Source organism: Patiria miniata, unplaced genomic scaffold (genome assembly GCF_015706575.1).
Source record: "Patiria miniata isolate m_02_andy unplaced genomic scaffold, ASM1570657v1 HiC_scaffold_6, whole genome shotgun sequence".
Lineage (NCBI taxonomy): Eukaryota > Metazoa > Echinodermata > Asteroidea > Valvatida > Asterinidae > Patiria > Patiria miniata.
The window spans coordinates 9,640,969-9,663,666 of NW_024037073.1; the positions used below are offsets into that span (position 1 = coordinate 9,640,969).

The 22,698-nt window shown below is 41.0% G+C and overlaps 2 protein-coding genes across 3 annotated transcripts in view; one reads left to right on the forward strand and one right to left on the reverse strand.

Moving 5' to 3' along the window:
• Positions 1-3,984: 3,984 nt before the first annotated feature.
• LOC119742870 (2-(3-amino-3-carboxypropyl)histidine synthase subunit 2-like) lies at positions 3,985-8,886 on the reverse strand. Of its 2 annotated transcripts, none has more exons than XM_038219099.1 (7): positions 8,807-8,886; positions 8,118-8,270; positions 7,579-7,691; positions 6,704-6,924; positions 5,397-6,110; positions 5,061-5,249; positions 3,985-4,477 (listed from the first exon to the last, which is right to left on the reverse strand). In XM_038219099.1, exons 2-7 carry the CDS (start codon positions 8,265-8,267, stop codon positions 4,356-4,358), a joined length of 1,509 nt encoding a protein of 502 aa, XP_038075027.1. In that variant the 5' UTR covers positions 8,268-8,270; positions 8,807-8,886; the 3' UTR covers positions 3,985-4,355. The 2 variants fall into 2 exon arrangements, with proteins under 2 accessions (XP_038075027.1, XP_038075026.1); XM_038219098.1 differs by lacking the exon at positions 8,807-8,886 and adding an exon at positions 8,727-8,793.
• A 50-nt stretch (positions 8,887-8,936) lies between these two features.
• LOC119742873 (structural maintenance of chromosomes protein 2-like) overlaps positions 8,937-22,698 on the forward strand; it is a 33,879-nt gene continuing 20,117 nt past the window's right edge. The window contains exons 1-10 of the mRNA XM_038219103.1: positions 8,937-9,214; positions 11,788-11,937; positions 13,234-13,395; positions 14,477-14,587; positions 15,577-15,792; positions 16,989-17,201; positions 18,468-18,660; positions 19,740-19,915; positions 20,768-20,886; positions 22,212-22,350. Of these exons, the coding sequence (XP_038075031.1) occupies positions 9,047-9,214; positions 11,788-11,937; positions 13,234-13,395; positions 14,477-14,587; positions 15,577-15,792; positions 16,989-17,201; positions 18,468-18,660; positions 19,740-19,915; positions 20,768-20,886; positions 22,212-22,350 (1,647 nt within the window). The 5' untranslated portion in view covers positions 8,937-9,046. The remainder of the gene's footprint in view (positions 9,215-11,787; positions 11,938-13,233; positions 13,396-14,476; positions 14,588-15,576; positions 15,793-16,988; positions 17,202-18,467; positions 18,661-19,739; positions 19,916-20,767; positions 20,887-22,211; positions 22,351-22,698) is intronic.

The following is a 22,698-nucleotide window of genomic DNA, read 5'->3' on the forward strand; positions in this document are numbered from 1 at the left end:
ACATGTATTTGATATGCTTTTCACAAACATATTGATGTGATTTGTAGTTATTCTTGGACTTGTTGATTTGGAGGTTCTATAGTTCTGCGGGTCAGGGCTGCCTTTTTTGATAGTTTTCCTAGTTGTACAAATACACAAAAAAATGTTACTGTATGAAATGTTATTTCTCGTGGGTTTTTGGTGATTATGTTTGCAATAATCTGACTGTTCAGAAATGCACTTGTTCCAGTTTGTTTTTATCAAACACCATTTGTTGATTTGGGCTAGCTGCTAAGCACATTATTTCTGCTTACTGAGCCTGTTTTTCTTTTCTTTCTACTATTGGCTTCGTGCACGAACAGAGAGGGCGCTATTTTGCCACTTCCAAGAGCCCATAGTGGGGTGCTGTGGTCCAATGGTTACGGTGTTCGACTCATGTGCCGTGGTACATGCGTTCGAATCCTGACCGTGGGAACATGGTGCTTGTGCTCTTGAGCAAGGCACTTTTACCATTATTGCTTCGTCCTTCGGATGGGACGTAAAGCCGTAGGTCCCGTGTGTGTTGTGTAATGCACGTTAAAGAACCCAGTAACACTTATCGCTAAGAGAAGGGCTTTGCCCCGGTGTTTCTGGCAGTGGCTGCAATATGCGCCGCAGCACCTTGTAAACCCTTATAAGGTGCTGCATAATGGGTCTCATTTTTCTCATATACTTTATTTACCTTTCTTTAATAATAGACATATCCCCAGCGCCTTGAGTACCTAATAGTTGGTAGATACGTGCACTATATGAGACTCCGATATTATTATTATTATGGATGGGACGCTACGCGAGCGTACTGGTTCGCACCCGTACAGCGCGAAGTTCACACAACTTACGTTATTCCGAAAGTGCACAAAAGCCAAAGCGTCTTCGCGCGAGCATCAGGCGTCATCGGCGATGCGTTCCAATGTCTCTCCCAGTGGTCTCCCCCAACTCTCCCTTTCTTACCGTTGAGGGGGTACTTGTGCACGGAGCCCACAGTCAGAACAATCTGCGTGCCGGACTACACGCAGATTGTGCCAGTACACCAGAGCGATGAAATTGGCCACCGTACTAAAAATGCCAATTGCTGATTGCCACGCATTTGACATGGATAATTCGTATGAGGTTTTAAATTGATTAAACCAATCAATTATTTACAGGTGTTTTTTTTTGGGGGGGGGATTGATGCTTAGTCTTGTATTTAAAGGGAATATACATCATTTGCTTTTGCTGTAATTGTCAGAAATGGATGAAATTGGGGGGTTGGAAATATATAGCAAATATAGTTACACTGACTTTTTTGAGGTTTTGGGTTCGAAAATGCTATAAAAACCAAGAAAACAATCATTTTCCTGTAGTCTGGTTCCCTGACTCCATTTAAGAAGAAACAGAGCAGTTTATGTACATTGGGGAATTGTAAGGTCAGGGAAACAGTCTAGCTGGCTTGTACCCGTTCATAGGTGTGTAATCGATTGCAAACAAGTGCGATGGTCAACTGGGGCCAGTATTTGAAAAAAAGCCAGTTTTTTCCAACGCTGATCGGCCGATCAGCGTTGGAAATTGATACAAAAATACCACTTTTCTTGAAAATGACAGTATACCAGGTGCCATGATTTTACAGGATGCTTTACACTGTCATTCACTAACAGTCCAGCAAGGTATTTCAAAATGATTTGGTAGTTTTATTTTTTGATGTTTGCAAATGTTGTATTTTCCCTTTAAACATTCACAAAGATTCATGGTTTTCAGTAATCTGAGTAACTAGGACTCTACGAATCACCTTTTTTAACATTTGAAATTTCAAAAAATTGACTGGCATCAGACAGACAAAATCACAGGGCACTTTTGGTCACCTGGATTTGTCGCCAAGGCGACCAATCAAAGTGCCCTGTGATTGGTCTGTCTGATGCCAGTCAATTTTTCCTGAATTCAACATGGCAGCCTCCAATAAGGCGTTTGTGACAAGGATGTTTCCCAAATTGAAGGTGAAATTTCTCTTTTCTTCCCAAAGGTATGTGCACATAACATCACTTCCCACTGAAGCCTACAGGGGCGCATCAGGCAGTTTGAGGACTGTTTTGGGGTCGAAATCTGAATATGTTGATAGGGAGTACGAGTGAAAATGGTCAAAATAGGTTATTGGTATCGCCATGTACTCTAAGATCCTTGGACCCTACTATCGCCGGACCATCTCCAAATGTTAAAAAAGGTGATTCGTAGAATCTTAGTTACTCGGACTAGGTTTTCAGCATCATATGCAAAGAATGTGACCCATGTTTAAAGAGGTTGTGGAATGCTCGAAGACATTTCCGTCATTTTTCGGGTATATGTAGCCTAAGGTGTGATGAAATAAAAACGACTATTGTTTCTGTCATGAAATGAGTACAAAAGGTACTTTTGAGAGCTGTTTTTCAGGTCCAGTTTTGACCCGAACGTGCAACTGTGTAAAAGTCGTCGTTGCGGGCAGCAAACAAAACACAGTAAATCGTGACGTAATAAACAGGACTCCCGATGCACAGTAGCATACACGAGTCCTGTTTATTACGTCACGATTTACTGTGTTTTGTTTGCTGCCCGCAACGACGACTTTTACACAGTTGCACGTTCGGGTCGAAACTGGACCTGAAAAACAGCTCTCAAAAGTACCTTTTGTACTCATTTCATGACAGAAACAATAGTCGTTTTTATTTCATCACACCTTAGGCTACATATACCCGAAAAATGACGGAAATGTCTTCGAGCATTCCACAACCTCTTTAAATAAATTAATTTAAAGACCCTTCTCCATTACATATGCTTTAAGAAACAATAGGTATCTTCACTCAAATATCCCCCCTTTTTTTTCACTGGGTGTACTTTTCATATTGATGTACTTGTCATATTGTGTTCCATGAATTAATGTGCAGAAAACATTGTTCAAGAAATACCTTAGCTCGCTTGCAGGCATTTTGAAAACCGTTATTTTGTCACATCATTACAATTTCTTAAATGTTTCTCGGTAAACAACTTTTGCCAGTCATGTTCATGTTTGCATGACAACTGTTTGATTTGTTTTTCTCCCCATGATGTTGTCACTTTGGTAATTATTTCCTGTCACATCAAATGTTGATTCAAAACCATAGTTTATTACAATACAAGTCACGTTTGATGCTTATGCAAGGTCGCAGAATAAAGACACTTTTTTGTAGACACCGGATCTTTTGTAGTGTTTCGATTGTCCAATTTATTTTGGTCTCCATAATCTGCAAATGTTAATCCAAATATAGTTTAAAATGTTTGGATATATATAATTTTTATGAAACATAATTCACACTGCAGACTTTATTTGTTTCCATCTTTCTTTTAGGGGTAGTTCAAATAAAATATCCAGAGCAAATGAGCGATAATCCGTAGCTGTACTGGAACCACACCAGGCACGTAAGATAATTCGCAGTGTCATGGCCTAGCGGTTAAGAGCACCGAACTCATGCTCTGGTGTTTCAGAGGCAACAGTGGCATGGGTTCGTGCCCGGGCCCGGACACCTGTGCCCTTAAGCAAGGCACTTGACCATTATTGCTTCGTCCTTCGGATGGGACGTTAAGCCGGAGGTCCCGTGTGTTGTATAAGGCCTAACGCACGTAAAAGAACCCAGTAACACTTATCGCTAAGAGAAGGGGTTTGCCCCGGTGTTTCTGGCCTCCTAGCTATACTCCCTTGTGGAAGTCCTTAGGACAAGAACCAACCAAGTACCAAGTACCTCAGATGTAATTAATAAAGGACATAAACCTTACTCAAAGTGAAGATGGGACTGGTATCAAATACCCGGTGAAATTATTCCGCATGAAATGGTTTTGTTTTGAAGAACACAATCACAGAAAGTGGCTTCAAAACAAGCTCGATCGGAAATATCTCGGAAGCTGCGGGAGAACGAATTCGTGTTCATGCATGAGTCACGTGATTGTGCCATGTAACTTCTGGAAGGAGTAGTGTTTTGAGTTAAACAAAAATAAATCAGTTTTTGACCCCAGTGACCCCACGATGACCTTTGACCCCAGTTTGGTCATGTGACATGTAGAGGCTGGGCTACCGATACTTTTAACAAAGTTGGGTTGAAATCGGTCAAAATATGTAGGAGCAATAGACAATGTCAACGTTTGTTAATAACTTTCAAATGGAATAACAGAGAGACGTGATGATTTGTTGAGCTGCTATCCAACAGCTAAAAATGGTGTCCACGCGCACAGGTGCCAGTCGACAGTTTTTGCTCAAATATCTCTCTCGGAGATTTTTCCCAAGGCCCCAACTCTTCATTTGTAACTGTTAAGGAGGTACTTGTACACAATGTCTATAGCTTTCCAATTCCTGTTATTCTTTAGTTAGTTTCCTCGCTGTAGCTGGCTGCTATGCCCGTCCTGCCTTCTACTACTTTGCTGACGGGCGTCTGGCCAAGCTGCTGCTCCAGGCCTTGCCATGACCTGCCTGCTAGGAATTCACCTGTAGAGATGGGAAAGTAAAAAGGGAGTTAAAAACTGATGCACCTTTAACAGGATTTTTTGGGGGAAAGTATTTCAAAGAGTTTGTTCACGAATGTAGGGCTTGCACTGTCCGGTGTGCATACGATATGTGCTGTACTGTTGTGGAGTGCCATGGCCTCTTGGTCTAGGGCATTGCGTTCGTGGTCTGTGGGTAATTCTGCAGGTTGTGGGTTCGAGTCCAGCCTGGGGTTATGGTGCGTGTGCCCTTGGGCAAGGCACTTTGTCACTCATTGCTTCTCCCCACCCAGGAGTGAATGGACACCTGCGAGGGCAGAGATGGTTATTGTGGTTGATTTAAGCTGAAATGGCTGCTTGAGTTGTATAAACTGAGATTGTCTTTGGAATGTTTCACTGGCCCAATGAGTAGGGTAATAATGATGTAGCGCATTGAGCACCAATAATGGTGGATGTATGTGCGCTTTATAAATATGCATTATTATTATTGTACTGGAAGTGCAATCATATGGCAACAGGCGAGATATAGGGCCTTTAAGATTCGTGATAATTGTCTGACCTTTTTTAAAACTACCATTATCACTTACTCGCATTAGCATGTACCGTGCCCACTGTCGTTGTTTCGTCCCGCCTGACTAAGACCTTGGATGCCGTCGTCTCAGATGACTCCTGTGTTTTCCCTAAGGACCTCAATTTACCCGTCACCAAGGAGACGTCTGTTGTTGAGTCCTGTTCCGTCGTGTCATCGGCAGGAAGCTCTACGTGCTTGGCTGCTCCTGTTTGGGGTCATAGAAGGGTGGAAACAGAGTGAGATTGCAAGAATGGAAAAACAATGGTCATCAACAGATTTGATTTTTGCGGCAGCCGCAAACACTTTTTGCCGGTTCTAGGAAAAAAAAGGATAGTACAGAAAATATAATTACCTGGTAAAATTTGTCGGAAATCTGTTATGTATTCTCCAGTCCATTCACGCGCTCTGTTGCAAGCGATCTCCATTTCAAACGGCGTGACGACGGGCTTGTAAAACTCCTGCGAATCAATGAGGCTGTTCTCCGGACACGAGACCAGCACGTAGATGTCCACCTCCATGAAGTTAGCGAGCTTGGCCACGTTGAGTTTACCCACCACGAACGTGTAGGTTTTCTTTCCGGCCTTCTTCAGGAGGGTTTTCAATCGGTCGATGACGGCTAGGTAGTCCTTCACGCCGAGCGTGCCCGCGACGATCCCGACAACGTTGGCGTCTCGCGCCCTCTCTATTAGGTAGTACCGCTTCATGAGTTGACGGTTGACGTTCAGAGTCTCTCGTAGGCCCTGCCGATGCTCGGGGTCGTAGGTGAAAAATGGACACCGGTTGTAGGTCATCATGAGATTGGTGAGTGTCGAAGTCGGGGCACCGACATAAAACACCGCGTAGTCCTCGAGCGCGTGCTGGCGCCCAATTGTGAACCGGCGCCCAAATTGGAAGTACGTGTTTGAGTTGGTCAGTAAGGCTAAATCAATGTCCGTTCCATCATCATCGTTACCATTACTAGTCCTACTGTCGGTTAAATTATTTCTCTCAAAATCGACTCCGGGATCCAGGATTCTTGATAGGACAACCGACAGTAGGGTTTCTGTTAGCCTCTTTGTGAGGGAATCTGAGAAAACAGAATGAAACAGGATTACATTTCATCCATGGGTCGTCTAAATTTCACTTTGCCTTATATCAGTTACTGAAATAGATATTGCTATATCATGGGTCACTTCAATATTAACTCGCCCACCTATGACACTGACCAGACTGTCAGTCCGTCAGTCAGGCATTATGAACCAGCTGACAAAATTCTCCACAATTTTCATGAGGCAAAGACATGGACCTCAGTATTTCACCAGCCAAGTTTGAAGTCTCAATTCAATTTTAAAGGAGACATTTCTTCAACATTTTGCACCTGAGAGTGAAGCCAAGTGATTTCAATTTGAAGCCTAAGACTAGACTGGTACATGTCCAACTGTTTGAAAAGATTGACCCTTCAGTAGTCTGGTGGCAGGACTATAGAGAATGTGTAGAAATAAAGCTAGGTACTAGATCTCTCTTGACACAGGTGATTGATGCAGTATTAAAGGGGTGTTGGACTGGTTGTTTCATTTGCCAGTCTATTTTCTTGTGTTGCATGTTTTTACCACCTTAATTTTTGGGACTCTCACAAACAGTATTGAGAGTCCCAAATTTTCGGACTGATTATGATCATACCTATACAATGCGCGTACACTACATCGTACATGACTATGACTGGCTGGGAACCGTCGGCGAAGAATTCCTGGAAGATTTGGCAGCAGTGGTCTTCATCAATGGGTCGCTGGCCGAAGATGTAGAGGACAGGAAGGCGCGACGTCGGGCTGAGGCAGGCCCGGCCGAAATGGATGATGCTGTCTGCATTGGCATGCTGGGCGGCTATCTCATCCACACAACAGCTGTAAACATGAAGTCAGATTTCACTCAATTTACAAACGGGAATATTAGTGTGGTGGAGCAGTTTTACATGTCTGGTTTAAAACTGGTTAAAGATTGGTTGCTGAAATTTTAACTGCAGTATTTTACTCTCTTAATTAAGCCATGCTTTGTTCCTCTTAGACAAGTTTGACTTAAAGGTACTATACAACACTTGCAAACATCAAAAAACAGAATTACCAATTTATTATGAAATACCTTACTTGACTGTAAGTGAATAATAGTCTCAAGCATCCTGTGAAATCATGGCACCTGGCATGCTGTCGTTGTGTCAAGAAAAGTGGAATTTTTGTATCAATTTCCAAAGATTGTCAGCTGACCATCGTTGGAAAAAACTGATTTTTTTTTTCAAAGACTGTCCCAATTAACCAAATTTAGTTAGTCCACATTTTGTTTTCAATCGGTTGCACATTTGTGAATGGGTGCAAGCCAGCTAGTCTGGTTCCCTGACTTAACAATTACCCGACGTCTATACATGTTTCCCCAATGTCTATGCTTTGTTTCATCTGAAGTAGGGTCAGGGAACCAAACTACAAGAACAACATTTTTTTTCAACCATCTATGAACACACAACTTTCTACGGGTCAGTGTAACAATATTTGCTATATAGTGTGAACCTTCCATATGAAGTGTCAGCGAGAATGAAGACCAGAGCATCTGTTTCCTGCTGAAGAAACTTGACGATTGACGTGGAGTCCAGTAGGAGCTCATCGGGAAACTGCAATGCAACCTAAACAAATAATTGTCAAGGTTGTTATCGCTACATTCATGTGTAGGTTGTATGTTATGCTCTGGTGTGGTTTTGTTTTCAACACAGTTATTCACTTTTAAAGGAGAAATTATACCCCAAAAAATCCAACCGTCTTTGGTATTTACTTTACAAATATCAAATTATTTGGGACCCATCAATAATTCAGGCAGTTCTTTTTGAGGTATTTTCAGAGGGTGGAGGGTTGAAAGCATCCAAAATATATTTTTTTTAAAAGAGCTTTTTCTTTTTAAATAAATGGAACTTTTGTGAGGAAAAAGAATTAAATTTATGTTGAGGAACACAGATGGAGCAACATCAATACAAGAATATCAAGATTATAATAAAAAAATATCAACTGTGTAAATATAAACTGTTTGATCAACAATTCTGCAATTTTCGTCATACCTTTATGAAGACATTTTTCCTGATGAATTCTACACAGCGGGGTATCTCATATACAGAATACAGATCTGTCTCTGACGATGCCTTTGCAATGTTGACCTCTATTGACCTCTGAATGACCTCTGACCCATCAGGACTGAATGCTGTTGCCATTGTCTGTAATTAGCGTAAACAAGTTATCAAAGATAAAGGAAAGAATGTTGCATCCTGAGGCCACTTCAGCAGTTGTGTACAAAGGCAATCCTGTACAAAGTCTATGGAGAGTCAAGAAAATTTTCCAAGTAGGGCCTAGCCTAGGCTAGGCCTAGGGGCCTACAACTTTATGACAATGTACATTTCATGGATTCATGTTTTTTCAACATTTCTGCAATGACCGACATGACTGACCTGAATTGAGATGATATATGAAGAGAAAAAGTGGCGTCAGGTTGCAACATTCTTTCCAAAATAAAATTTCTTAATTAATAACCTAGAGGCAGAGCGCTCCTACTTTCTAGAAGTAGGGCGCCCCCAACCAAGTCTCGCAAAGAAGTGCGCGTGTAAAGCTTGAAAGTGAAACGAGCTGCTGACAGTGACACGTAACGAGTGCCACGAACAGACAAGAAAACTCACCATTTTACCTACTAAATTAATATCAGACGGTAGAAAAATTCTGATTGCCCCAACTGATAACTTAAGAGAAAAAATCTTACTTGTTCTTGATTTTTTTTAATCAAAATATCCTCACAGTCACACGACACACTTTATTTTGGTCAGATGGACGCTGCCATTTTGAATCGCAAAGGTTTATGGGAGATTCTGCGCGTGCGCACATCTACCCAACCGTCGATTCAGGCGCCGTTTTTGACTCCTGCAGTTTTGTGCTGCGAGCATTGTCGCCTTCAAAACATCGGATTTTTCATCATTTTTATGGCATAAAGTGAAGTTTCAACATGTACATCAAGGAGATTGTCATAGATGGGTTTAAATCCTACGCCCAGAGGACTGAAATCAAAGGATTTGACCCGCTTTTTAATGCCATTACCGGCCTGAATGGATCGGGAAAATCCAATATTTTGGACTCCATTTGCTTTCTGCTGGGGATCTCCAATTTAACACAGGTAACATGGCGGGGTTGGCCGGCCTATTTAATTTCTGCTTTTTTTCTGAAAAGGTAATTGTGCTTATAATCGCTGTCAAGAATAAAAACACAATGTTTACATAGGCACAAACCGATATAAATTATAAACAATAAAATTAGACCTATTTTAATTCATCACCACTCAGACATGTCACTGTCAGACATCAATTTTTCATTTTGCAGAATTTTGTTCGGCAATGAGCAGTGGCAATGCACAGTCCGGAAAAATTCTGCCAACCGGACACCACTTTTTTCAATTAATTTTCTAGCGCCAAAAGTTACCTCTTTTATGGTTATTCCCTCCACTTTCCCTCCTCTACTCTCACCCCCTCCTTTCCTTAATTTTTATTTATCAATCAGTCCCTCACTTCATCGAGATTCGAACCTCGGACGCTTGCTTGATACACGAGTCTCTTAAACCGCTAGGCCGCACACGATCGCTGTTGCAATGATCAATCTTTGGACGTATTTGAAGTATCCATTGAAATAAACTAAATATTCATGAGAAAATAAATATTCATAATGACGTATGGAACTATCATTGGCCGGCTCATGCGACATCTCAAGAGACGTCATGGTTATCGATGTCATGCGTATAACGTACCGCTGTTCCAGACACTTCAATCAGTTTTGACCGGCTGCTTCAACTCAGATCTGCACTACATGTGCATGCAAAATGTGCTCCAAAAACACATTTTTACCAATTTTTTTTCGCATGTCCACTCTTTCCTGGATTCCTCTTGGTTGAAATCACACGGTAAGGTGAAAATTTGGATGTTTGGCGGCAGGTAAGTGGTGTCCGGTTGGCAGAAATTTCAATGAAGAAATTTATCAGATTTGTTTAAGTGTTAAGTAGGGGGCCTAGGTCTGTTTTACATGGTAAAATCTGAACTTTGCTCACCATTCCAACAAAGATGTATTTGAACATGTTGAATATTTTTTTCAGATGGTCGTGTATCTGGAACCCGTAAACGCTTAAATTAGCGCAATATGTAAGGGAGCAGACTAATGACCGATGACCAGCCTTGCAGCACAGGCACTATGTCAATGTCGCTGTATGGTCTGACGTTACCCTTTTCTCTGATTTTGTCTTGACTATCCAAATTTCCCAAAGAATGTTCGTGTCGGTCAAGATCGTAAGTGGGTGCAGAATTATCAAGCCTTGTCATGCTTATGGCCTTACTGGGGTCACCTCAAGCTCCACCCAGAAGAATATTTTTGAGAGTTTTAAGGAGATCAAAGCATCATCTGCAACATCAGCCGACATTTGAAGAAATAAAAAGTAGGGGGGGGGGGGGGGAAATGCGTCGCCGCACCGCTTTTGGGGCAAACCCCATACCATTACCAGAAACTGGAGACTTTTTTTTTTGGGCCTAAGGAAATAATCTCAGGTACATGTATAATACATGTACAGTGTACCTGAGATTATTTCCTTACAAGAAAATGGGCAAAGTAAAATGTTTTGGCATTTGAATAATCTGAATTGCCATATTCGCCGAAAGATTTCTATAAGACAGTTGCGGATCACCCATGCATGGTATGCAGTCTGCAGGCATGATACATAAGAAGCGCTGAGCACGCCTTCAAGTTATGAATTATACAATGTATGTATGAACGAGAAAATGGGGAAATTTTACTACGAAATGATGTTACTTGGACACGGAAACTCCGCACATGAGCGGGTGTACAGCAGTTTGTATAAAAAGTGATCCGGAACCGTGGCACTCACTATACATTCAAATATATAAAGGCCCTCACAAGTTTTTTCTTCTTTAAACAGGATAAACAAGGTTACAATTGTATCATGAAATAGGCCTACTGTATGCAAACCTGTAATGTTCCGGTCTTTTACTTTTTTTGCTTTGTGGAGGAATACAAAATAACAACAATGAAAAATTCTTTTGCATGTTTATTGGTTGTTAGTTCACATGAAGGTTTCAGTTCAATTGACAAAGTTGCAAACTTTGAATCAATCATATGTAAAGTTTTTGGATTTTGGATATGTGCATTTTTATTTCAAATGACAGTAACCCTCCTATGCAAACACACATTCTGTGCCAAGTAATCCTATCAGTCAAAATCAAACAAGTGACTGTTTTCAACAGTTAAGAATTCCCAGCCTACAAAAGCAGGATTGACTGGCTGGGACTGGTTAAGTAACTTGATGCAGCTATGCTTTGACTCCTAGTGAACGATAAAACAGCTGTGACCACAACTTGCCTGCTTTGTCTGTTGACCCAGTTTGACTAGTCACAGTGCTTGCTTGCCATGTGATCTGACTGCTGGTGACCAGCCTGTGTTAAAAGTATAGCAGGGGAAGTGGAAGTGAATTTTGACTGTCTGTGACTGTTTAAATAACAGGAGGGTTACTAAAGAGCAGTCCTCAACCTGTTACAATTTCTGTATATAAATTATTATGATTCATTATTTTTTTTCAAAGCAAAACAAACTGAATTTTTTTTTTATAAAAATGCTGCGAATATACTGGTAAATTTATGAAAATTTTGGGTTGCTCTTCTCATTTTCTTTCCACACTTACATTGAATCACTCAGGTCCGTGCCGGCAGTCTACAAGAGCTTGTGTACAAAGGCGGCCAGGCTGGTGTTACCAAGGCAACCGTTACCATCACTTTTGATAATCGGGACAAGAAGCAGAGTCCGTTGGGATATGAGACGTTTGATGAAATCACCGTCTCTAGACAGGTAGGTCTAATCAGGCAATTTCACCCAGAATGGTCAAAGATGCGAAGATTTATTTGCATTAACCCTAACCGCCCTGAATCCTTCAAAAACTTCTTTGCCAAAGTGGAGGAATTTGCAGGATTGAGGTTACTTTGCAAGAGTGCGTTGCTGATTTCAGAGGAAGCACTGTGTCAAGGTCTTGGGCCGGACCTTGTGTTGTTTATGCTCAGCCTAGCATAAATTTAGTCCTTGATTTATACTTGAAATCCTCCGCACTGCTCCAGGATGTCACTGCCTCTGCCTCAGCCTATTGACAGTCATAGCCGGAGGATTTTGCAGGATTCAGGCAGTGGTCACCTCTCCACGGACCATATTCAGGAAATAATGAAGGAATTTGCAGGATTGAGGCTATATGCTATTTTTCCGTGAGGCCAAATTGAGGATTTTGCAGGATCGAGGCTACATCCTAGCAAAAAGGCCTAGGGAGTTGGGGTTAAAAAAGTTAAAGGCATAGTATTATTTGCATTTATCCCAAAAGTAACTAACCAAATTATTATCAAAAACTTACTTAGATTCATGATCGTACTGGTACTAAACACCCCGTGAAATTATTCCATCTGGCTTGCTGTCAGTTAGAAGAAATCAAGAAATGTAGGTGATTTCCAACGATCAGTCAGTTGACTGATTTTTTTGGAATAAAGAGTGTTATTGATGAAATCATGTTTTGTGATCAAGAGATTGTGCATGGTGTTTCGCTGTTTCCTCGAAAAGTGTAATATCCGCTGAGCTGAACTACAACAGGTTAGGTTTTGAACTTTCTTCTTTGGATTTTGAGTGGTGTTATCATTGGAAACGAACAGAATGCATGAAAAGCAAATATCCTTTGCCTTTTTTAAAGAACAATATCTAAATTTTATAAATTATCTAATTTCTTCTTGTCTGGGGATTTCAGTTTTTCTGTTGTGTACATTTTGTCACCATTTGATGTTCTCGTAAAAAGGGCAAACAGTTTCAAAATAAAGGTCATAGTTTTGTTCATTTAATGGATAGATTTTTGGTGAAGTGAAAGAATTGCTATTATCATCTGATATTAGGGTACTTTGACTCCAAACAATTCCAAGTTATGAAATTGAAATATATTGAAAGTTTTGTAAAATTGTTTTTTTTTTTTTTTTTTTGGGTGCTGAGGTTTTGAAACTAGCAGAATCAAAGAACTTTTTCCTTTGCAGAAGAATACTACTCAAATTGAATCATCAATTTCATCAGCTTATTATTTCTTAATAAATTATAACAAAATTTGAATAATTATCGCCACAGGTTGTGATTGGTGGTCGTAACAAGTACCTGATCAACGGCAGCAATGCTAACAACAGCAGGGTCCAGGATCTCTTCTGCTCCGTCCAGCTCAACGTCAATAATCCCCACTTCCTCATCATGCAGGGACGCATCACCAAAGTGCTAAACATGAAGCCCCCAGAGGTTTGTGTATTTTACCCATTTAAAAAAATATTATGTTGGCTTTTCATAAACTTTGTAATGATAGTAGACTCCATTCATTAGCAGAAGATGGTGCTTTGTCATCACTCAGTGCCAAATCTGGTCACTCCACCGTCAATTACCAACCGTTATTGCAACTAAGTTGAAAGGTGCATGAAATCGATGTTTCTTTAGAAACATATTCTGTACAACTTTCTACTTCTCCTCAGATGTATGAAAAATATTTGACATCCCTTTTTCGGTTAATTTTTTTGGAACTTTATAAAAACATTTAAAATTGTCCATGCTTTTCCAGACAACTGAGGACACTGTTGCTTGTGATGTCATTTCAGGAAGACACTACTCAATTTAGGGATTTTCTGTTCAAATTGTAAACCCAAAAATGTGCCAATTGAAAACATTTTGTGAGAAAAGTTTGCTCATTGGCTTAGGCCAAAAAAAATAGTTCTGCTTCCGATTACATTTTTTGGGGGGGGGGGGGCAATTTTTTTGTGTACGATCATATGGAGGCATCTGCACATAGTCAAGGGTTACAGGTAGTAATTGATGGTTTTGGGTGTTTTTTCCTCAGTTCTTCCATAAAAAAATTAGGGTAGGGGCTGTCAGAATAGGGTAGGTAGGGAAACTGGGAGCAGAACTATTTTGTTGTTGGTCTTACTGCCATGTACTGTCAAAACGAATCACCAAAGGAGAGAAAATTTATGACAACAAAAATATCAGAAATTCTGACAACACTTGGTGCGAAATAGCTGTAATATTGAGGTTTCTGCCTAAAATGACATCACACTTTTGCTCATGAATATATAGAAATTAGGATAAGTATTAAAAAAAAACACCAAAATGCACCCAAATTCCCTTGAAGATGGCAAAAACGAAAATTGAAAATAAGGTAAAATGGGACACAAAGGTGCATTTTCAAGGATTGCATTTTGAAAAATTACATTGCATGGGCACTTTAATTTTTGAGACCACAAGAGTATGATTTTGAAAATCTTGAAGCCATACATTTTTATTTGATTGTATGTGGAGGTTAACTCCAATAACGCTACTTCTGCGTTGACAGATTCTGGCCATGATTGAGGAGGCAGCAGGAACAAGGATGTACGAAAACAAGAAAGCTTCGGCTCAGAAGACCATCGAGAAGAAAGATGCTAAACTCAAAGAAATCGACTCGGTAACAACTATTTTCTTGATTTTTTCCCCTTAAATTTCTATAGTTTGCCTGCCACTATCTAGACTTTGTTAGTTTGTTTACTTTGTATTGTTATAGATTCATTTCAAAAACACAGCAATGCTAATGAACACTGAAGGTGTTTTATTGACAAAGCATTGCACGGTTTTAATGTTTAAATATGATGTGCATAAATTAGATTTGCTTTGATTTAAGAATGTGCAATTTGAAGAATTCACTGAATGTGCACAAAGTTGTAAATATTCATGGATCAGATACTAAAACCAAGGAAACGAACGTGTCCTAAACGAAGGGATATGTTATATTTTCAAGTATTTTTAATCAAGTAATCAAATTTGTTATATCGTGTGCTGAGATATTGTAATTTCATCTGTCATGAACGGCCACGTGTCTAGTCTGTAAAATTGCATATACAGTGGTTGACCTCTGCAGAACCTGCGTGCGCGTGTAGAACCTGCATGCGCGCTCGTGACTGAGAACTGCAAGCAAAGCGCAACCACTCAGTCTCATGTCTGGTAGGAAAGCTAATCGGAATAAGCTTGGAACGGTAATAAATTGAGGACACAATGAACAAGTGCTTACATAATCTCAATGCTTCACTCCACATTAACCCTAACCGAACTGAACCCATCAAAGTTCAACAGCAGGTTTTGTTCATATTTGGGATAGGTACAGTACCCCTAAACTGATGGTCTTTTACACTGGGGTTGGCATACCTCCAGAAACTAAGTCCAACAGTGTGTGTGTGTGTGTACGATTTACCATGTGGTTGTTGGAATTTGCCAGAATGGGTATGGTTCCTAGTAAATTAGGCTGGGGAGTTAGGGTTAATGAAATTTGCATGATCTATTCAGATTAGCTGTGACATAATTCTGGTAAATACATTTTGGCCACCCTTATTCATTTCTGAGAAAATTGACTCTGATTAAAACTCGCCCTGTATTGCTAATCAACATTTGTTTGTGATGTAGATCATGTCGGAGGAGATCACGCCCACCTTGACGCGTCTCAAGGAGGAGCGCTCCAACTACCTGGAGTACCAGAAGGTCATGCGAGAGCTGGAGCACCTGTCCCGTCTCCACATCGCTTACCAGTTTGTCGGCGCCGAGGAGATGTCCAAGAAGTCGGCCGAGGATCTGGCCAAGATGGCCGACCAGATGAACCAGCTCAGAGACCGGCTGAAAGAGGTGAAGGCCATACCTTAAAAAAAGTTGTAATCATTGTTGATTGCTGTGAGGAAGTCGTGGCATTTTTTCTGAACCTAAAAAAGGCCAGCAGCTATTGTCCTGACTGATTGACTGTCTGTCTGACTGATTCGTTGAGTATAAGTAATGTCATTAACTCGGACTAGGCCAGCCTTAGTCCAGCCTCTACTCCATGGTCGTGGGCACGTTCCTTCACTAACCCCTGGCCATGAGGAATGGGTAAACGACGCAGATTGACTACATGACGTCGCTTCCTATAGATTGTCACGTGCATCAGCATCAGCAAATTTCGTGATGCGCATTGGCTGCACCATATTTCGAAGAAATTTCAAGCAACACGTTTAGAACATTTTGCACACTGCGTGCAAACGCACCTGATGGCGTTGAACACGCTGTTGTAATTTTCTTACGAAGTTGGCTGTCGATGAGAAAGGTCTATTCAGAGTGTTCTGCGCACATATTTCGAAGACTGCATGCTCTGTGTATGTGCTCGCGTTATCTCCTGCACGTCACGAACGATCAGTTTTTTCAAGACTGCGCAATCCTGTACGATATGGATTCTAGAAGCCTAGTTTTAAAAAAAATATATATATATCTTGTGTTGTAAAAGGGATGACAGAGGTAGGTACAGTTAATATAAATCCTTGCTCTATAACACGACGTCGAAATATCATGTTTGAAAGGATTGATTGTACAAAAAACAAACCTTTTAAGATTGCATGTGTTCTTGGATAGCTCACATAAAATTATGATGTGCTAACACGGTGAGCAAAGATAGGTGACATTAAAGTTGCATACCCCATACTGTTCAAAAACGAAATTTGAATTTGTATATTTTGTTTAAAAAAAAAAGTTCCTTTATTCCAATTTGTGACAAATGAACTCAGCCTGCGGGAGCTGAATTATTCTCTGTAGAGCTGAATTATTGTCTGGCAGCGTGTAATTTGAATTTCGAGAAGAATTAATTCAATAACTAAAAGTCAGTGGATTTTTCATTCAATGTCTCATTAAAAAGTGAATAACTTTTATATTGCTACGAAAACAGCAAAAATGTATTTTTCAAGGTAAAACTCAAAAATAGGAGGAATCATCTTTAAACATCACACACCATGATATTAAAGATGATCCATGAAATTTGACAAGTTCATTACCAATGTTCTTTTCATTTCCTTACCAAGATCGACAACAAAATTGCCGAGCTGGGCCAGCTGATCAAGGATCTGGAGAAGCAGCGAGACGCGGAGGCAGGCGGCCGGATGAAGGAGATCGAGAAGGCGTTGGCGGAGAGACAAAACGTGGACACCAAGATGCAGAGCTCTGTGCAGCATCAGAGAGAAGCGCTGGCTAAAGAGAAGAAGAACAAGAAGGCTGTACTCAAGAGCTATGACGAGGTTTGTAATTTTGTTTTTTTGGGTTTTTTTTGTCAGGTGCACCACAAAGTGACAAATACCATAGGTTTGCTTACATTGTGAGTGGCACAATGTCTGTGGACTTTGTGTACATGTACACGGTACCTCACTTTGTGTACATGTACACGGTACCTCACTTTGTGTACATGTACACGGTACCTCACTTTGTGTACATGTACACGGTACCTCACTTTGTGTACATGTACACGGTACCTCACTTTGTGTACATGTACACGGTACCTCACTTTGTGTACATGTACACGGTACCTCACTTTGTGTACATGTACACGGTACCTCACTTTGTGTACATGTACACGGTACCTCACTTTGTGTACATGTACACGGTACCTCACTTTGTGTACATGTACACGGTACCTCACTTTGTGTACATGTACACGGTACCACACTTTGTGTACATGTACACGGTACCTCACTTTGTGTACATGTACACGGTACCTCACTTTGTGTACATGTACACGGTACCTCACCTTGTGTAATGTACACGGTACCTCACTTTGTGTACATGTACACGGTACCTCACTTTGTGTACATGTACACGGTATCTCACTTTGTGTACATGTACACGGTACCTCACTTTGTGGGGCAGCACCCATTCATGATACGTCACTTCTTGGTGCGACCAACAATTTTTGTCAAAGTCAGGATGCGCCATTTTCAAGTGTTAAATTTTTTTTTAAAGGAACGAGTTTCTTAGAGCTGCTTTCACCAAAAAAAAATGGTTTGAAGTTTTTTGGTAGTATATACAACATGGTTTGGGAGAAGTAGTTGGAAATTACTGCTGCCAAGTTGGCTGATTTTGAGGCCTTAGTCCAGCCACTGTAATTCCAAGAGCTTAGTTTAGGATGGAGCACAAGTGTTGTGAGTACAGAACATGCCAAATGAGGCTTATGATGCTGATGAAAGCCTTCAAACGTCCTACTTTTATCCTGATTTTGTCCTCCAAAATTTTTATCCTACTTTTTCACCTGGGGCTGCTTGAAATCCTGTCACAGGAATCCAGCAAGCTCCTGAAAAGGAAAAGAGTATATTACTCAAATGTTAACTTACGTAGGTCTCTCTCGGTACAGCACTAAATATTAAACAGAGAATGGTGTAACGTGGTGTTTATATCAACTCCCATTTCTGTTTTCCTATTACGAAGTTGTGTGTCTTGATCTTTTCCAATTAGACCAAAAAAGCTTGTGACAATGTTATTCTAATGATTTATTGATTACCGTCCCTTTCTAGGACCAAGCCACCTTGAAGAGCAAAGAGAAGGACATTGATAAGAACAGCGCCAACTTTGAGAAGGTGGCATCCTCCTACAAGGCGCACACGGAGGCCATAGCAGCAGCCCAGAAGCACCTACAGGCGGTGTCTGCAGGCCTGTCAAGCAGCGATGACGGTGGAGAGGCCAAGACACTGGCTGACCAGCTCATGGGTAAGTCAAACCTGGAATGTTTTTACCTGTTCCAAATAGTCCTGAATTTTTGGTATTATCCCAAGAAAGTTCTAGAGGCATTAACGGGAGCCCAGAAGCACCTGTAGGCGATGTTTTGTGAGGATGATTGGGACGCCAAGACACCTGCTGACTAGTCTTGGCCCAAAACATCAGTGATTAAGAGAGATAGTTGCATTGTTGTGTAGCGCCAATGCATAATTGTTTTGTTTTTTTACTTTTTCTCACCAACGTCTTGGTCATTTCGTAGCAATAGGGGCAGGCCATTTTATGCAAATAAAACCATCTGTATGATTTCGAACAAGCACAGTTCCTTTTTATAGCTCCGTGCTTGATCACCGCACATATAGCGCATATGTTTACAACCGTTGGGCAAGCCATTGAACCTTTTCTCGCTCGCTGATTGGTTCCGTAGGAAAGCCTATGGAGAAAATAAAGAAAAAGTCAAACCGCCGACACGAAATGGCCTAGACGTTAGTGCGAGTGGGCCCGCTGGTCTAATTGTTGTGCCATTAGAGGGCGCACTGTGTACCGTCCACTATCGATCACAAGCGTCTTGGGCCAGGACTACTGGCTGACCAGCTCCTGGGAAGGCTTGAGCTTCTGGACTTGTGACATGTTCTAAAAGGTCTTCAATTTTTTGACTAATCCTAAGAACTATTCATAAGATGGAATTTTGCGGTTGGGTGATGTAAATCAAATTAGGTTTTGCCCTTCACCGACGTATAAACACTGTATGCTCAGTGTGATACTAGAAAGCAGGAGGTCGTGGGTTCGAGTCCCACCCGAGTGATTTTTCCAACTTTCACTCGGGAGGATCACACTGAGTATATAGAGTGTTTATACGTCGGTGAAGGGCAAAACCTAATTTAATCCTAAGAACGTTCCGGACGCTGTAGCAGCAGCTCAGAAGCACCTGCAGGCTGGTCTGTGGGCCTGTCAAGCAGCACAGCAAGGATACTGGCTGACCAGCTCATGGCAGGTCACTCGAGAACAGGGTTTACAAACACACCCAATAGTCTTCATGATGTGCAGTGTTCCTGCTTGTAACTCTTTTCCAGCCTGCAAGGATGAGATGAACTCGGCCGAGACCGGACTGAAGCAGGCCCAGAGCACGCTGAAGACGGCCCAGGCAGAGCTGAAGAAGAAGCAGTCGGAGCTGAAGAAGACTGAGAAGGAATACCAGAAGGATACGGCCAACCTAGAGGCAGTCCAGAAGAACAAGGCTAAAGTAGAGGTAAGGTTTGGGTCTCAGTTACATGGTTTGATTGTCCGGTTTTTTGGATACAGGATATCGTTTAGCGTAGTTTCTGGTCTGTCTTGTCGTGAAACAAATTAATATGTTCTTGGCAAACTTTGCTTGTGCAAGTTGATGTAAAACACTCGATACCCCTAACCCCCTTGGGGTTTTTTGCTAGAAACCCTATAAAAAAAACCCACAAAAACAGGCAGCACTTGTCAAAATGACAAGCCTGCTCAGTGCAGCAAGATCCTTCAGGTGAAAAATCTCCAGGCCAAACTGCCTCAGAGTCTGTGGTCACCAACTGCAGCAGGATGCAACTGTGGCATTGTTCAATGTGACTAGCTCTCACTGTTTCAGAATTGGCCGTTCATGCACTGGTGTTGATGGCTCAACACTTGAACACCTGATGCACTGTGTTGCGTCCGGCAGGGTTAGGGATAATAGGTACAAATAAAATTAAGAAAGTAAAAGACACCAGGCAGTTCAATTGTCACAAAATTTGTGAAATGTGACAAATAGCCCAAATTTTCCAAAAACTTTGTTCACTTTGGCCCTTTGCAGCACTCCAGAAATTTGTTTATTTCAGTGATATATATGGCCAGAGGAAAGATACCTTGGATATTCGTTTCAGATCTTGTTGAAAAAGTGTGCAACTTTTCCTCGGATCCGCTGATTTCCTCGTTTTTTTTACTTCTCATGAATGCCATTACAAATTGAAAGACAATGTACAAAGTCTTGTGTGGTTTGGAATTTCCTGCACGCCTGCAGCATAGGAAATGAGTATTTATTACGCATATTCAAATCGATTCATCATTATTCATATGGATGAATATTCATTATGATTAGGCGGAAATGAAGAAGCTGGGTTTTGAGGACGGGAAGGAAGACGCCTTGGTGAAGCAGAAGAAGACAATGGGAGAACAGGTGCAACAGCTGCAGGATAAAGTCAACACACTGACTGCTAGGTGAGCGAGAATATGCCTTAAATCTAACCTTCCCAAATCCTCCAAAACACTCTTTGCAAAATGGAGGATTTTGCAGGATTGAGGCTATGTGGCAAAAATGTGTGGCTGATTATGGAGGATGCACTGTGTCAAGGTCTTGGGCCAGACCTTGTGTTGTGCCGTGCATAAATGGCTTAGATTATACTTGAGATCTTCCGCACTGCTCCAGGATGTCACTGGCTCTGCCTCAGTGTATTGACAGTGATTGCTGGAGGATTTTGCAGGATTGAGGCAGTGGTCACCCCTCCAAGGACCACATTTAAGAACTAACAAATGATTTGGCAGCATTGAGGCTGTAAGCAATTTTTACATGGAGGCAGTTTAAGGATTTTGCAGGATTGAGGTTGCATCCTAGCAAAAATGCCTAGGGAGTTAGGGTTAAACAATGAAATAAACAAGATGTTCCATCATTTTTGTACAGTTCAATGACAGACATTTGCACAGCATATGGCATCTTCAAAACATGAGCTATTTGTTATGAATTTTGGGGGTTCTTATTTCCTGAAGTAATAAAGAGTATTGAATTAATTCACAATGTTTGATAAAATGAGGGGTGTCATCACTGATCTCTGGAATACTGATGACTGTGCCCATTCTCAATCAGAGCTGAATAATCAATGTCTTAAACGTCAGCATTTTTGACGGACATGAACGACTTATGAATCCTAGCCACTTAATAATTACATGTAGCAGGAAGTACAAATTGCCGCCGTATTTTTTTAACAGGTTCATAGGTGGTGGCAGATGAATAGTATTTACAAATTGTAAAAACCATAATCACGAAATTCCAGTGTACGTCTCACAGGTATCGGTAGGAGACCTAGAAAATATGCCGGTACTGTTGGGGCGTTTTAAAACAACTACTGAATGATCCCTTTGATTTGCAGTGGTAGCCGACAAAATGTCCGCAAAATGTACACAATCCACAAACCATACTAAATGGTCTGTGTTGTGCTGAGAAGTTGTGGTTTCAAGTTATCTGGGTTCAAACATTTTACTTCAAACTTCCAACGAGTCCGACTCCGTTTGATTTGCAGTGGTAGCTGACAAAATGTCCACTAAATGTACACAATCCACCCAATTATCCCCGTATGATCATTTTAATAAAGTTGAAGGTGCAAGTTGGTGTTTTAAAGTCATTATTTTAGCAGTTTTGAAAAATGACATGTGGACTTGTGTCTGGGTTTATCTTTTGAGTGATGTAGCTTGAAATTTATTGCTGAATCTCATAAGCTGAAATTGCTTTAGGTGGTATGAATCCCGTATCAATATATTTTTCCTCCAAGGTTTCCCAACCTGCAGTTTGAGTACAGAGACCCAGAGAAGAACTTTGACCATTCTAAGGTGCATGGTCTGGTAGCCCGCCTCATTCAAGTCAAAGAAGTGCGCAACGCAACAGCTCTAGAGGTCACAGCTGGTCGGAAAGTAAGCTTAGTTTTTTTTTATATTTGGTGATGCCCCTCACAGACGTAATATTTTCAACATCTTCAGTAAATATTCAGTGGCCTGTCCTTACTGGTTTCCCTGACTGTACAGGGTGAGCCAAAAAAAGCAAAGCCCAAATGTCGGGACCATTGTTTTAGTGAAGTTCTGCCTGTAGCACTTTCAAAATCTAGGATATGAAAGCCCAATTCATAAGCTTTCTTTTAGTACAAGAATCATTCAAATCACTCATGTACTTTGAAAGTGTACTACGGAATTTTAAACACAACCACTGTTTTAAGGTTCTGTCCACGGATCACAAAAAAGTTCAGTGCTCTTTCAGCGAAACGA

Coding starts and splice junctions, on each gene's coding strand:
- LOC119742870 (XM_038219098.1), bottom strand. Junction 6,925..7,578: donor GCTGACACTTCATATGGAAG/GTTCACACTATA, acceptor TCATGTTTACAG/CTGTTGTGTGGATGAGATAG. Junction 5,250..5,396: donor TTTCCGACAAATTTTACCAG/GTAATTATATTT, acceptor GACCCCAAACAG/GAGCAGCCAAGCACGTAGAG.